Source organism: Carcharhinus amblyrhynchos, chromosome 28 (genome assembly GCF_965287045.1).
Source record: "Carcharhinus amblyrhynchos chromosome 28, sCarAmb.v2.hapA, whole genome shotgun sequence".
In the NCBI taxonomy this organism is placed as follows: domain Eukaryota; kingdom Metazoa; phylum Chordata; class Chondrichthyes; order Carcharhiniformes; family Carcharhinidae; genus Carcharhinus; species Carcharhinus amblyrhynchos.
The window spans coordinates 11,447,486-11,463,913 of record NC_137351.1 but is presented as its reverse complement, the minus strand read 5'-3'; the positions used below and the strand labels follow the sequence as shown (position 1 = coordinate 11,463,913).

Sequence of the window (16,428 nt, the reverse complement as noted above, 5' to 3'; positions counted from 1 at the left end):
CAAATATGGCAGAGGGGTGGGAACCTGTTTAAGGATTCAGAGCAGGGGGAATCAAGAACAAGAGAAAAACAGCAAGGAGAATAATAAGTGATAGACAGAGAAATCAAGGGCCAAAATCAGGTAAAGACGCAGTAAAATAAATAGTAATGTGTGTGTTAAGATTTTGTACCTGAATGCTCAGAGCATTCAAAATAAATTGGATGAATTAGTTGCACAGGTAGATGTAAAGGGATATGATACAGGTGGGATTATGAAGACATGGCTCCAACGTGACCAAGGGTGGGAACTAAACATTTGAGAGTTATCCAGTGTTTAGGAAGGACAGACAGAAAGGAAAAGGTGGTGGAGTTGCACTGATGATCGAACGCTATGCAGAGTGCCAGTCCAAGTAGGTTTTCTTGAAATAGGAATCACACATTTGGCCTCTCCAATGGCTTGGCATTGTCTGTTGCAGCACTGGATTGTTAATTTCTTGCAGATCTAAACAGGATGCCCTTGTAGCGCTTCTAGGTGCCTATTCTGTGTCTGAACAGGGATGGCAAGTGGTTTTCCTCCATTGAGATACCTGCGGAATTTTACTGCCTCGTCCGCCCGAGGCTTGTAAGATCCTGCCCGAGGCCAACGGAGAATGCCATGCTGCAAACCTCGCCCACCCTGATCCCAGGCTGGGTGCGCCAGTAAAATTGTGGCAATCACATTTGATCCTGACCTACCCACATATGCATATTTCAGCAAATGTTGTGTTTGAGATGGCTGCCTGGCCATTATTTTCCCTTGTAGACTTTGCAGTGGGGTTATTGCAGCCTTCCTACTACTGACCTCAATTCTCAGGCTAAGAATCAAACTGGGAATAATCGTGGTCATGGAGGAATGCCAGTATATATTTCCCGTGTCCAACATGGTTAATGGTAATTTGTAATATTGCCTATGAGGCAATTTCATTTTCTTGTAATCTTCTGTATCACTTCCCACCTTCTCTACCACTTTCTGCACCTGTTTAATTTTTCCAAATTCAGTTGGTCTGCAGTGATGATAGGGACAACTAGTGGAAGAGAAATAGGTGAACAGAAATTGAGACAAAAAAATGAAATATCTTTGTTTCCTAATGCGTGCTGATACCACAGATGGGGTGCTACAATTAGCAAGTCAGAGGAAAGATGATCAACTGATGCTGCTACTCCAACCCAGTTAGCCTTATTCTGGCAAATACGCCTGTACATGTGTGGATGTTGTGTGAAGACCAGATTGGGCTCACCTATGACGGTTCTCGTGGTTGGATGACCTCCTTGTCAAGATTCACGCACAAATAAAGACCACAATACAATCAGTTATTGTGGAGCTCCACTCAAGAAGAACTAAATCCATTCAGGAAAAGAGCTGCCAAGGAAATAAGAACAGACAATGCTGGAGATGAACAAGATGTCAGTCAGTATTTGGATGAGAAAGGCTAATATTTTGAATGGGAACTTTGATCAAGAACTGACTGAAGCTCCGTGTGTTGCTCACAATCTCAGTTTTTTAATGTTTTCAGCATTCAAGATTTTTTTTTATAACCTCCTTGAGTATGTGGTGTAAATTTTTTCACAAAGAAAGAAGATCCTTTTTATGATGAGAAATCACTGTAATAGACTTGCTCATCCAGTTTCAGCATACTGGCCAATATTTAGACACTCAATCTACAGCATAAATCTTTATTTTGTTTGTTTAAGCACAATTTGATTGCTGAGATGGTCGATATGTCCCTGAAGCTACAAATTCTTGAACACAGAAAACAAAGATAGACGAGAACACTTCCATATTTAATGTTTTTTTTTAAATTGTAACTAAATTTTCCTCCAGAGTACAGACATCAAATTGGCCTTGTTACTTTTGTTTAAATGTGGCAAATAGCTTCTCCCAATCTATATAACCAAAAGGATTTACTTGGAAAATTTCAAAATATTCACACACGTCCTATACCACCTAGATACATTTGAAAAAGTAACTTGCTTCTGCGATGATTCATGAACAACTTGGAGGGGTTATGATGGTTTATAATAGATATCTCTATTATAAAGGTGCCGTCAAATTCCCTGGACATAGATGTTTTAAAAATCTTGCATTTCAATCTACATTCTTACCACACTTTCTAACAACATCCTCTTCAGTTCTTTTTATGATTATATAAAGTTGCTCCCAATGTAAAAATCAGTACAGTCTTGCTGACTAATGGAAACTTCCATTTTGAACATTTATTATCTGAATTGAAAATTCCCAGCTTAGGCATGGAAGAGTTAAAAGTTCCATCCATGCCAGTCAGAATAGGGAAAAGAGTTAGAAGTCCATAGAGGCAGTGTGTGATTTAGTTTTACTTACCCAAACACAAAACGTTGACCACTACTTTCTAAAAAATTATTTCATGGGACTTGGGTGTCACTGACAAGACCAGAACTTTTTGCCCTTCCCCAATTACCACAACTCAAGCTTGTTAATGAGTCAATCACATTAATTTTGGTCTGGAGTCATATGTAGGCCAGACTGAGTAATGTTGAGAGGTTGGGCCATAATTTCCAAGCTCTACATTTTGGTGGGGTACCCCAAAGATGTGCTGGGGAATCCTTCTTGGAACTTCATAAGTAAGCATTTGCACGACAGTTGCCCCATAGCACAAACTTCTTCTCCAAAATTGTCCTGCACCGTGAACCATCTGAAAATGCTATTCAAATCGCAAACTTCAGTTGGTTTCAACAGGAGTACACTAGTAGTTACTCAGAACAAGTTTGAATTAAAATCTCTTCTCGCTTCTGGATAACTATTGTAAAGATCCAGACCAACTCCACCACTCCCATAACTAATCACCTCCCTCCCTTCCCCACTTACCTTTGGAACTTGCATTCTCCCTGGCCTGTCAATTTTAATCTAATGTCCTTTAGGGAAGGAAATCTGCCATCCTTACCCAGTCTGGTCTATACCTAACTCCAAATGCATAGCAGTGTGGTTAACTCTTAAATGCGCTCTCAAAGGCAATTAGAGATGAATAATAAATGCTGTTCCAGCCAGCAATGTGCACAATCCATGAAATATATATATTTTAAATCTGACCTTTACGTTTACCTGGTTGATGGCAGCTAGCTCTCTTTAAAAAAAAAAGTGGCCTTCTTCAATCTGACACTGCTGGGCTACAGACACAGTTACATTGCCTGCACCTTGCTCGGTCTGAGTTAGAATGTCAGGCGAGACGGATGAAAAAGATTTGGCGTAAGTAAGTGACAATCTGGTGTTGCCACCACTACCTTGCTTGAAGGACTTTAGCCAACCAGTTGGGTGTTTATGACAATCAATGGCAGCTTACTTGTTGCTAAGACTGGCTTTCAGTTCAACATTTACAAATTAATTGAACTTGAAGTCGTCATTGTGGGATTTGCAACTATATCTGCATTACAAGCCCATTACCATTAGATCTCCCCTGAACTATTAAACTTATTGCTCATGAGTTATCCAGTCTACCTGTGAAGATGTCAGTCACACTTATCTAGTAACTACACAGTGCATGGTAAGGTTCTTTTTTCTTTCTGTCCCATAAAATATGGGCGATTCAATGTTTGTCATAAATATAATTGGTCAGCATTCCACTCATTTAAATGTGTTTAGAATCTGCTTTTGAATAACTTTGTGTATTTTATGATAAACCCTCTTTGTGCAGATGCATGAAGTTCTTGTTCAGCTTATCCTTGAAAATGTGGAGATTAAGCGCTGGCTCTTCAAAGTGGATGCTGAATTTGGTGGGAGAGGTACTGCGTATTTTGATGTCTCGCATCTGAAGTGTTACGAGCGGATTCTAAAGGAGTGTAGAGAAGTTGGTCTGTCAAAATGGCTGATAAGGAAATGGATTTGGGTATGTACACCTGCAATTTTAATGTTTCGTTTTGAGGAAAAACAAGGAAATCACAACCAAATTGCAGAAAATTGAATATTTACATACTATTTACAGCCAGTAACCCTTACCCATTTACTTTGCAAGTGTCACTGTAATGAATGCATATGCCCATATATTACTGACTATAATTAAGCACCTCAAGCCAAAGTTCAAAGGGGAGCTATGAAATTTTAATAAGACATCACTCTTGATTTTTACTGTAGCACTTGGAACAATTGTGTCAGAAATTAGTAGCCTGCCTGGAATACTTTGTTTTATCAGAATATTGTAACGGAGTCAAAAAACATAGAGGTTTAGAGCATTGAAGGGGAACTTTTGGTCTTTGACTCTGCTAAAGCAATCCAAAATCATTGTCCTGCCCATTCCTCATTGTCCTTGTTTCCAATATTTATCTACTTTTCCCTGAAAAGATACTATGCTTTCTCCCTCACTACTCTTGTGGAATAGAATTTCATTCCCCAAACTATAAACCTCTGGCGGGAGACAAGCGACCTTTCCCTGGAATTACTAACTATGGAAATAGACGAAAATAGCCTTAGGTGCAGGAAAAGAATTGGAATTTCACTTCCCAACATCCCTCTGCATAAGGAAATTTCACCTGATTGCTCTCATCACAATTTGAAATTGATGATCCTTTGTCACTTACTCCCCAACAAGGGGAAATAAATACTCACCGTACCAAAACGTTCCAGATTTTCACCTTTCTGAACAACACCCATTAACCATAATCTTTTGTTATCTGCTTTAACAGATTTCTTGCTACATTCTTCCATTTTTGAAATCACTTTAGTTATCAAATCCATTGCTTCTTCAATAAACACCTGCTAGATTTGTCAACTATAAGAACATAACACAAGATAAGAAATAGGAGCAGGAGTGGGCCATCTAGCCCTTCGAGCCTGCCCCGCCATTCAATAAGATCATGGCTGATCTGAAGTGGTTCAGTTCCACTTTCCCGCTTTCTCCCCATAACCCTTAATTCCCTTGTCTATCAAAAACCTATCTACCCATGACTTAAATATATTTAGCGAGGTAGCCTCCACCACTTCAACTGGCAGAGAATTCCAGAGATTCACCACCCTTTGAGTGAAGAAGTTCCTCCTCAACTCCAATCTAAACTGCCCCCCCCCCCTTATCTTGAGGCTGTGCCCTCTAGTTCTGCTATCCTTTCTAAGCGGGAAGAATCTCTCTACCTCTACCCCATCCATCCCCTTCATTATCTTATACGTCTCTATAAGATCCCCGCTCATCCTTCTAAACTCCAACGAGTACAGACTCAGTCTATTTAGTCTCTCTTCATAGTCCAACCCCCTCATCTCCGGTATCAGCCTAGTAAACCTCCTCTGCACTCCCTCCAAGGCCAAAATATCCTTGTGCAAGTGCGGCGACCAAAACTGCACACAGTACTCCAGCTGCGGCCTCACCAGTACCCTGTACAGTTGCGGCAAGACCTCTCTACTTTTATATTCTATCCCCCTCGCTATAAAGGCCAACATTCCATTTGCCTTCTTGATCACCTGCTGGAAGGCGAAACTGGTCTTTAACACCATTGGTGCTCACTCTCAGTAATAAACTCGTGCATTTCTAAATGCAAAGTCTTAACTTAAAGGTGCATTTTAATAGAACCTCAATCAGCATCTCTGGCAGCATTTGTGTGTACTAGAAAGGAGACATCATAAAGTGGACTTCCCATCACCTTCCCATCTGCCCCTGACTTGTTTCCTATTTTCCAAAGAAGCAGAGTAGATGTCAGCCAGCTCTCCTGCCCTTAGAACTATTGAGGTCCTTAAATGACTAATCAGTGGCGGCTTGCGTGCTTTGTTCCACCTCTACCACTATCTTACACATCGTAGGGGAAGACCCAAGCCAGTTGAGGAACCAGGCAGGTTTTAACAAGTGAGCTGGTGTTGAGCAGTGGCCATTGCTCAAACCTGGCACTGCTGGACCCACCAGCCAATCGAATTGCTGCTCTTTAAGACAGGTCTTCCTCCCCAGATGGGGTAGATGCCTTACCTTGTGCCAGTTATGCAGCTTCTAGCGTAAAATGCCTGCAGAGCATCCAGCTTTTGGGATAGGCTCATGACTGACTTTTCAGCCTGGTGGGTGAACACAGCGAATTCAGTACCCCATAAAATTGAGCCCAACATTTTAGGTCGATGATCTTACACCAGAACTGATGACAGGTCAACAACCTGAAATGTTAGTTCTGTTTCTGTATCTCCATTTTTTTTCAATTAATGATTCAACAAACTGTTGACTTTCTTTCTGTGGTTTCAAACCTCAAGGGAGTGACATAGTGTATTCTTATTGAATTAGTAATCCTGAGACCTGGGGTAATGGTCAAGTGACGCAGGTAAAAATCTCATCACAGCAGATGGTGACGTTTGATTCAATAAAATTCTGGAATTAAAAGTCTGATGATGATCATGAAACCATTGTCGATTGTCATAAAACCCATCTAATGTCCTTTAGGAAAGGAAATCTGCCATATTTACCTGGTCCAACTTGCATGTGACTCCAAATATACAGCAATTTTTAACTGCCCTTTGGCATGATCTAGCAATCAAGGGCGATTAGGAATGGGCCAGCATTTTATTGTATGAATGATTTTTTTAAAAATCAAACATGTATAGTAGCATTTCCACCACTCAGCCCGCTTAGAGGAATTTCATAGTAACTTCATTGCAGTGTTAACGTAAGCCTTACTTGTGACTAATAAATAAACTTGAACTTTCCTTCTGTGAGTGTGCGGATGTACACTAGTTGCTATATCTGTATATCCCTGCTGCCATCAGATTTTTGAATGGGCTTATCTTGAGTTGATCTTTCTATGACTGTAACACTATATTTTGCACCCTTTCCTTTCCTTCTGCTCTATGTACTCTCTGAATGGTATACTTTATATAGCATGCAAGAAACAATATTTTTCACTGTATCCCAATACATGTGACAATAATAAATCAAATATCCTCTATTATCCACAGCATGTATTCTTCACTACCAGTTACACCTTGGGATTCGTTTATCTCTCACTTCAACATTGTGTTCCCAAATATGCACAATACATTCTTCTGACGTAGAAAAGCCAGCCTGTGCAAGATTTCTTCCTTACTTTGTGGCTCCAAGTTGCTGATACGATGCTTAGTCCCAGAAATTGTTTCTTAAATCTGTCTGAGTCCATAGCATTTGTTAGTTGTTAAAACTTACCTATGGCTTCAGTACGCGGCAAGAGCTTAATGAGGCCCCAGAGTAATTTGCACTATATAAGTGGGATAGTTTGTGATTATATGAAGCAAAATTTCAATTCACAGACACTGAATTTTAAAATTCAATGAAAGAAAAATATTAGCAGACTCTTTTGCCTGGTTTCCTGAGGCAAATGAGACAATTATTTGCTGCATTCACTTATAAAATTTAGAGTAGTTATTTAATGTTTGTTTGCATTTGGTGACGATGTTGGTCAGTAGGTAGTAATGTTCAAGGACACAAGCACTTTTATTTAACATGCACCTGTGCCCCCTATCAATCATCCTTCATGGAATCATAGGATCCCTACAGTGCAGAAGGAAGCCATTCGGCCCATCAAATCTGCACCGAACACAATCCAACCCAGCTCCTATTCCTGTAACCCCATTTATTTGCCCTGCTAACCTCCGTGACATGAGGATCAATTTAGCACAGCCAATCAACCTAACCCACACATCTTTGGTCTGTGGAAGGAAACCAGAGCACCTGGAGGAAACCCACACAGACATGGGGAGAATGTGCAAACTCCACACAGACAGTCACCTGAAGCCAGAATTGAACCCAGGTCCCTGGTGCTGTGAGGCAGCAGTGCTAACCACTGTGCCACCATGCCGCCCTATTTTACAAATAACAAGCTTGTACACTTGTTGCTACAGTTGTGGCCATTCAGAATCCTTAGTGAAGGACCCAGGGTCGTCATTCTCCTTCTCCAGGTATCATGCCTTAAGATATTGGTGACCACGAATTTCCATTGGATTGGTTCATAATTATGCTTGGCAAAGTAGTGCAGTGAGAGTACCACTACAGTTTGGGTAGGGGGAATAATTATTTTCTAAAATGAAATATAACGGATGATTTTAAAACAAATTGTGAATTCAATAGTGATCAAAGCAAGTTACCTCAAAAGAGAAAAGAGAGCCTTACAAGAACACAAGGAATAGGAGCAGGAGTAGACTTCTATTTTCATTGCCTTCACAACCTTAGGATGCCCCAAGACCCATTATGCGTGTAATTTTCCCATCCTGCCCGCACAGGAATTGTAATATGTGGGACACAGGCCATGCAAAGGTCTGTTGACCTTGGATGGGATTTTTCAGTCTTTGGGTAAGCATGGCCGGAAAATCCTACCTACAGCTTTGATGTGCTTTGGAATTCTCATCACTGTAGCAAAAGTAGGAAATGCAATTGACAATTTGCACATTGGTTCCCATAATCAGTGTTATGATAATGACAAATAATCTGTTTTTTGTTGATTTGAGGGGGCAAATATTGGCTAGGTTAGCAAGGATAACATCCCTGCATTTCTTTTCAAAATAGTGCAATGGGATTTGGTATGTTCGCCTGAGGGAACAAATGGGCCCTAGATTTCACAGCTCTTTAAAAGATGGCACCTCTGACAGCACACCACTCCCTCTGTACTGCACAAGCATACTATTTTGTACTCAAGCCTCTGGAATGGATCTTAGAAGCCATAATTTTCTGATTCAGAGGATAGAGTGCTATCAACTGAGCCATAGCTTACACTAGAACAGCGTGAACCAAAAGGTGATAATACTAGGGAAAAGAAAAGGCTACTTTGATTTTTCAGCCTACAATAGGTCATGTACCATTTGACATGTTCATCTCTTCAACTCCTTGAGGAAATCTCTCAAACTGGTGACAAAACTATCAAAAAGACTAGAATCGGCATAACTTATCCATTACTCAAGGTAATGAGGTTAAAAACAGCAGTGGGTTTCCACTGGCAGCACGTTGGTTAACACATTTATAATTTTGTTCGTGTGCTGTTTTAACTCTGGGTGCATGGAGACTGGACGGAAGTTTCTAGCCATGCTTGCCCCAAAATCTGCTAGAGTCAATGGATCCTTGCATTGTCCATCCCCCCAGCCGTTATGATTGTTGTGGCAGGCGACAAAGGAAAATTCCCCCCTATAGGTTTGAGGCTGGCATGTGGTTCTGTTGGGAGTAGCATTTAAAAATGTGTTTGATGGGAGAGGAGGGGCTAGGAATGAATATCATAAATTTTGATCCATTCCCCTACACTCAAGCCTCCTGAATGTTTGTTTGTGCCATGCAGGGACCCCAGTGTTAGTTGTTTGGTGCATTTGCCAATTATCATCAGTCACACCCAAAGTACAAGTATATACTTGATGTGAGAAATATCCAACTCCTGTTTTTTTTAATTTGAAAAGTCACTCACAATCATCCACTCCTGCAGCACATTGCCATATAGGCTCTGGTTTGTGAGTGTGGATTCATGTTGGCAAATAAAATGGATCTTCTGAAGCAAATGAAGATCCTCGCACCACCTTATTCTCGTCATCTCCCATAACCCTTCGTCTTCCCACTATCCCTTCCATCTCCTGACTCCCATCATTACCTCTTCTTCTTTGAACTATCCCATCCAACTCCTGTATACTACTCCTTTCCCATGCTCTACTGTCACCCTATCCGCTACCCAGCTCTCTCAGATTTCAGCCACTTGCACACATCTGAATTCGGGAACACAAAATGCTACTTCCATATGAAATAAAATAGCCACCCAGCAACTTATTTTTGGAGATTGTCGCGTCCCAATCTGTGGAGCTTCAGACCTAGCCAGAATGCCAGTGTAAACCATGCTCCCCAATTCTCTTTTCTTTTTAACAGTGTCAGAAGACCTGGTCAGAAAACCTGGCTGTATTTCTGGAGAGAAAATCACCAGTTTTCAGTCCGAACCTGACACTTGCTATTTTTTTGGAAAATTCCATCGAGTATGTATTGGATTAAACTATACACACTATAATTCTACAACATTGATACCACCAGATGGGAACAATACCAGGTAACCAAAGATACAATTTCAAGAAGATACTAAAAAAATATATTTTTATGGTTAAGTGATATTGTAGGACATAGACTGATATGAAAATAGATGCTGATAGATGAAGGAGAAGGGGTGCAACAAATAAATTGGGGGATGAAGGTCAGATTCCCTTTCAGTCTGAATTCATTCAGATCGAATATAGTTGTAATCTGAGACTCCCCATGCAATTTATGCTATTCTCATAAATCTTCATATTTTATTTTAAGATATATTTAAAAGCTAATGAATGAAACCTGATTTCTAATCAATAGTTTGAATGAAATAGGTTTTAATTAGAAAGGAATAGATTTTAGTATGAGAACATAAATTAACTGGGTGTAAATCTCACACAACAAATATCTCATGACTTTATGAACACAACTGAAAACATTGATGCTGAATAGAACATAAAATCTGGAACATTGTTAATTTCAGTACTTGTTTCAATGTAGATAGTGGGAACAATTTTGCTTTTCTAGTGTGAAGTTTCTGTCAAGGTGGATTAGTTGGAGAATCGAGAGCAGAAGGTTGTCAATCTGGATGGGATTTTCCGTCCGCACTCGCACTGAGATTGGAAATCCCATCCGAGGTCAATGGACCTTTGCATGGTCCGCTCCTGCTTGCTATGATTCCCATGGCTGGCAGGATGGGAAAATTCCGCCTTCTGTCTCTGACTCACACTCCTTCCTAGAAGTGGAGGACGATAGAATTACCCCAACAGTTTATGCTTTTTTTAATTAACATATTTTCATAAAATATCTGAGAAACAGTACAAAACATTTCAAATTGTCGTAACAAGAAAGTACAATGATATTCATTTTCTCCAGAGATCAAGATGCACTCTGAGGTGCTTCGATTCAGTAATGAGAAAACTTTAATATTTTCGTTAGCATATACAGTTCTGTTCAAATTATACACATCAGTCATGTTGCACTCTGAGGTGCTTCAATACAGTTAGGAGTAAGCGCACAATCTGAAGGGTTGTACATGGTTACAGCTCCTTGATGTTCACTGGCTGAAAGGTCTTACACTGTAGCTATTCCTCATTGCGCCTTTGCAGTGACTGCCCCAAGCTTGAGTGTGTCCCTTGCCATATAGTCCTAGACTTGCGGTTATTTGAAGTGGGGACGGCCTCGGCGAGATGTTCATCTTCATCAATGATATGTGGGAGACTCCAGAGAAGATGTCATAGCTTCTCCGCTCCGGGGAAGTACTGTACGATGAAGGGTACTCTGTCCACTGTGTCCCGTGTTTGTCTTCTGAGGAGATCAACTGCACAACCTCAAACAGATCATTGTCCGCAGCAAACTACCCAGTCTTCAGCAGAACAGTGACCACAACATTACACAACCCTGCCACAGCAACTTCTGCAAGACATGCGGATCATTGACACTGATGCCATCATCTCACGTGAGAATACCATCCACCAGGTACATGGTACATACTCTTGCAACTCGGCCAATGTTGTCTACCAGATATGTTGCAGGGAAGGATGTCCCGAGGCATGGTACATTGGGGAGACCATGCAGATGCTACGATAACGGATAAATGAACACCGCTCGACAATCACCAGGCAAGCCTGTTCTCTTCTTGTTGACAAACACTTCAGCGATCACGCGCATTCGGCCTCTGATATGGTTCATGTCACACTATTTGTAACCCCCATGACTTGCCTGAGTTTACAACATCCCACTTACTGTCCTGTCTGGAGACGATACACATCGCTTTAACCTATGCTCAATGCTGTCTCCACTCATATTGACTGCACCTTTTAAGACTTGATTAGCTGTAAAGACTTGTATTCTAATCAGTATTCTGTAAACTGAGTGTGTGCCTTTATATGCTCTGTTTGTGATCAGAACTCCCTACTCACCTGATGAAGGAGCAGCGCTGTGAAAGCTAGTGGTGTTTGCTACCAAATAAACCTGTTGGACTTTACCCTGGTGTTGTGAGACTTCTTACTGTGTTTACCCCAGTCCAATCCTGCATCTCCACATCATCCCTGGGAAAAGCCAGTGGAGCCCGCCATAAGACAGAATTGCTCAAAATGAACTTCGACAAATACTACTGCATCTCTCTCCAGACTGTCTTAGCAGAGGCACATTCCCCAAGAAGGTGTGCGACCATCTCATCACCCTCCCCTGCTTTGAGGGGCTGTGTGCAGTGGCACAGAGACAGCAAGCAACTGCCTATTCACTTTGAAACTTGTAACATATTGAAAGGGAAATGTGTTTGTTGCTGTAAGATTAATTTTAAACCAAGTGTGTAGTGATGCCTGCTTGCTTATTCTGCCTTTTGCATAAATACCTTTGTTCTCTTTTTGCCTCTAGTTGCTGAATCTCATTTTCTTATGCAGTTCATGTCTTTATCATTTACTGCACAACTCAAAACAAAATATCTGTCAAAGAATGTCTTTCTTGGGAATATTCGGATACCTTAACAATTGCATGATATGTAGCTGTGTTTGTATGTAAAATGCAATTGTAATTCATCAGCACATTTGAGGACGTAAGGGAAACATTCAAGCTAAGGAGATGGTTTAGAATAGCTGATCCCTAGTGCCAAGGAACTGAATTATGAGGGAGCCTAGAGAAACTAGGGTGCATTAGCCTTAAAATTGAGAAGGTACTTGTAGAAGTATATAGTACTCGGCATCTTATAAGTAAGCACTGCTTCAAGATCCATAAGCTAAACTGAGTGCCCTCCCTCACCTGTATCTACCATGAACATCGTTTCTCCTATCTATTGATGTAATACTGGTAACATTAGCAAGAGAAACAGGCCCATCGCTCTGTTTTCCTCCTAAAGTTCCTGATTTGCATTCAGCTACAGTGGTTAGGTACTATAGCATACGGAGAAGACTATCCAAGTGTTAATGGTGCTGGAATTCCAGAGTTCCCTATTTTCACCCAAAACCGAAACATTGTTGTTTTCTCCTTTTTTGGGAACCTCATAATACTTCACTCGTATAGTGTGCCATTACCAAACACTGTGCCAAGGCTGGACAGGGAAGATGGGGAATTTTTGGAGTGGGTGGAGTGAAGGCTGGACAGAGGAGGTAGGCTTATGGTAAGGGGAGTTATACAATGTTGAGGGGGAGGTGGTGGTGGTGAGAGTGTATGGGGAACAGTGGGCTGTACTAGTATCAAATCTGGAGTTCTGAACTCGGGGTACTGGCGATAGGAGTCAGAGAGAGAAATGGGATGTGGTCGGATGCAGGTTTAGGGTGAGAGACTAATGGGTCCAGGGAGATCCCAGCAAAGTGCGGAGCTGCTGTTCATTCTGTGCCATTTGCCATTAGCTGCAGTCAGAGGCAACAATGAAGGGAGGGAAGGAGGTGAAATGCCTCCAAGGGTATGGCTGCTGGAGGGCAGTCAACTCATGATTCCAAAACCTCCATTCTCCTGCGTGCATTGTCATGACTGACAGGGGAATCATGCAGTTAATTCTTCTATAAACTGCCAAGGCAGTGGTCTCTCTAATAGAGTTTTATGAATAATAGAGACAAGCAGAAGTGTCTGTGTGGGATTTCTTCAAAACGGCTGTCATCGTCCTGCTCAAACAGCAATGTCTCCATATGTGTTCATGTATTAACAGGAGGAACAATCATCATCTGGTCCTGCAGGATCCTGTACCTGGAAAGGAAGAGGTGCGGATGCCAAGTCTGGACAGAGGCCAGGCAAAGAGCTTAGCACTGTGCTGGCATTGAGATGCAGGGAAACCTGTAAAGGATATGCTCTTTGTGTGTCACTTCAATTCATTGACACATCGACTGAGACGTCAATGATGCAGGCTGCAAGCAATCCTGCCTTGATTATTCTTCTCATTCAGATGAGTAGAAGGATGCCCACTGCAGGTTATCACATGGGCTAGGAGGAGCAAGGGCTTAAGAAGGGCCCATACCATCAATAGGTAAATAGAATATGGAATACTGTAACAGCAAACATTGACCCAACCATGGATGAAGAGCAAAACGCAATGCCAGAGGCACCCTTGTATGTTCTGTAATTTTGTTAGTCACATCTGCCAGATTCTCTGGTACAAGATGCACTGGAGAAACTCACCAAGCTGCCTTAGACAGCAACTTTCACACCACAATCACTACCATTTAGAAGAACAAGGACAGCAGCCACATGAGAACACCAGCTGGAAGTTCTTCAAGTCATCCACCAGCCTTACCTGGAAATATATTACCATTCCTTCACTATCACTGGGTCAAAATCTGGAAACTGTCTCCCTAACAGCACTGTGGGTGAATCTATAGGACATGGATTGTAGTGGTTCAAAAAGGCAACTCACCTTCTCAAGGGCAATTAGGAATGGGCAATATAAGCTGGCCTCATCAGTAATGCCCACAACCCAAGAACGAATTATTTAAAATAAAAAGGACCCTGTAGGAGTAGTGCAGATTTCCTGGCCTTTACTGATTGAATGTTCATCTGAGTGCTATTTAAATATGGTGCCAGGATCTTTGACCTCCATGGTGGGGTGGGTGACTTCCTGCCTGCCCTGCCAAAAGATACGACAAAATTCTCGCAGATACGTAATTAATGAGCTGAAAAGCATTGAATTCCACATGTTCATCCACCCCGTGCCCAGTGGGAATCACACCAACATTTCCCCCTGCCATCAGCCTTAGTCTCCAGAAAATTCTGCCCCCGTCCTTCAAAATGTATGGTTTGGCTACCATACCGTGTAAAGAAAATGTTTTCTCTGGTTGGGGGAAAGGAGACAGCAGTGGTGAGATGAGGTTAGCTGGCATATATGGACAGCCTAAGAATTGATCTCATCATGGGCAAAACAGAATGTGATCTGGGCATTCGCGTTGCTAACAATGGGGGAGAGGGACCACCTTTTTGAGTTGATTAGTTGTGATAAGCACTAACACTGTCACCTTTGCAATAACACAATGTCACTGGAATCAAGACTGCCGACAGGTACAGCCAAGTATCAGAGATGCAGCACTAATCCGACACACGGTCCTCTGCACTGTGCTACACTACATTGAGCCAGCAGGAGGCATATCTGCTGCACAGTAAGAAAGCCAGTGTCAGTTTACTTTCAGTTTTAACCCCACCCCCTCCCCCCTTATCCCCCCAGGTCTCTCTGCCTCCACAGGGTGCCCCACCAAGCAGCCAAGCTGAGAGCTGATAAAACTGATCATCTGTTTCCCTGGTGAATTCAATTATCAGACAAACCCCTGAGGCACCAACCTACAATAATGTGAAATGAGCATCTTAACTGCTACACCACCAGATTAAAAAAAAATACATTCTCCTTACTAAATTTTTTACACACCTGTAGACCGTACAGGTACATCATTGGGCCCTCTGATTATCATGGTGACAAATTCAGACTATTAGCATTGATACCACAATGCAAGCAAAGTGCTGAAATGATATGGCAGAATATGTCGGGCCACATTTGTTGTTTATTACACCTCTTGAATCGATTTTTTTTGTATGTTTTTAACAATTATGGGAGTTTAGATTATCTGATCATTACTAAAATAAAAGATATTTTCTTTCATTTTAAAAAGGAACGTCTGCATCTTCAGATGTGTAATCAGGTCTGATCTTGTAAGCTTGTCCTATAAAATATCATCAGGCACACACTTCAATATGGTGGAGCAATAGGGGTCCTTCCCTGCAGGGTGGAATGTTCTAAAATATGCTGTATTAAGAAAGGAACAGTAAAAAATAAATGAATCTTCCTCCATGTCTATGTCTAAACATTTTAAAGCATAAGCTGCTGCAGATGATAGCATTTGCTAACATAGTGCGCCTTTCGTAGCTTAACGTGAATACCGTAGTAAGGAAGCATATTGTAAAACCGTATGTAATGATTCCCGTAAATATCCACATTGAGCAAAGATGACAGAATTGTTGCAGACTGTCATGAAATAGTAAGAAAAGTCTGAGTGTAAAGGAGATACTCCAGGGTAACCTTTTAAAAGTCGGCCAGACAATGCTTAGTGCTATCTTTTTGGTTTTGATCAACCCTATAAACAAGGATTGCCAGTTCCATTGGAGGATCACACCAGAAAGATTACTTTTTGTCTTACGGATAATAGCCAATGTGCTATGCATTTCCACCATTTTTCATACTCTTGTTGCATTTCATATTTGTGTATACACACTGTTACATCTACTACGTTGTAACCTCCCCATTGAAGTGTAGAAAAACGCACACACATCCAGTGTTTTATCATTTTCCTCAGAACCAATTCAGAGGACTCCATGTATTATTGATTACTTTGAAGTACAATGACTGTTTTTATATGGTCAAATACAATGGTAGTTTTATCAACAGCCAGATGCCACAAGTCAGCCAAAAGGTGAATGATCATTCAATTTGTTTTTTGCTGATTTTAGACTGAGGGAAGAATGTTGGTTAAAATTGGAAAGATGATTTTTAACAT

At 41.3% G+C, this 16,428-nt stretch overlaps 1 protein-coding gene across 2 annotated transcripts in view; it reads left to right on the top strand.

The window, feature by feature from the left end:
* The window catches only part of iqch (IQ motif containing H), a 157,377-nt gene that overhangs the window by 80,877 nt on the left and 60,072 nt on the right, over positions 1–16,428 (top strand). For both annotated transcript variants that reach the window (XM_080214117.1, XM_080214118.1), the window contains one exon: positions 3,683–3,874. In XM_080214117.1, coding sequence (XP_080070243.1) covers positions 3,683–3,874 — 192 coding nt within the window. The remainder of the gene's footprint in view (positions 1–3,682; positions 3,875–16,428) is intronic.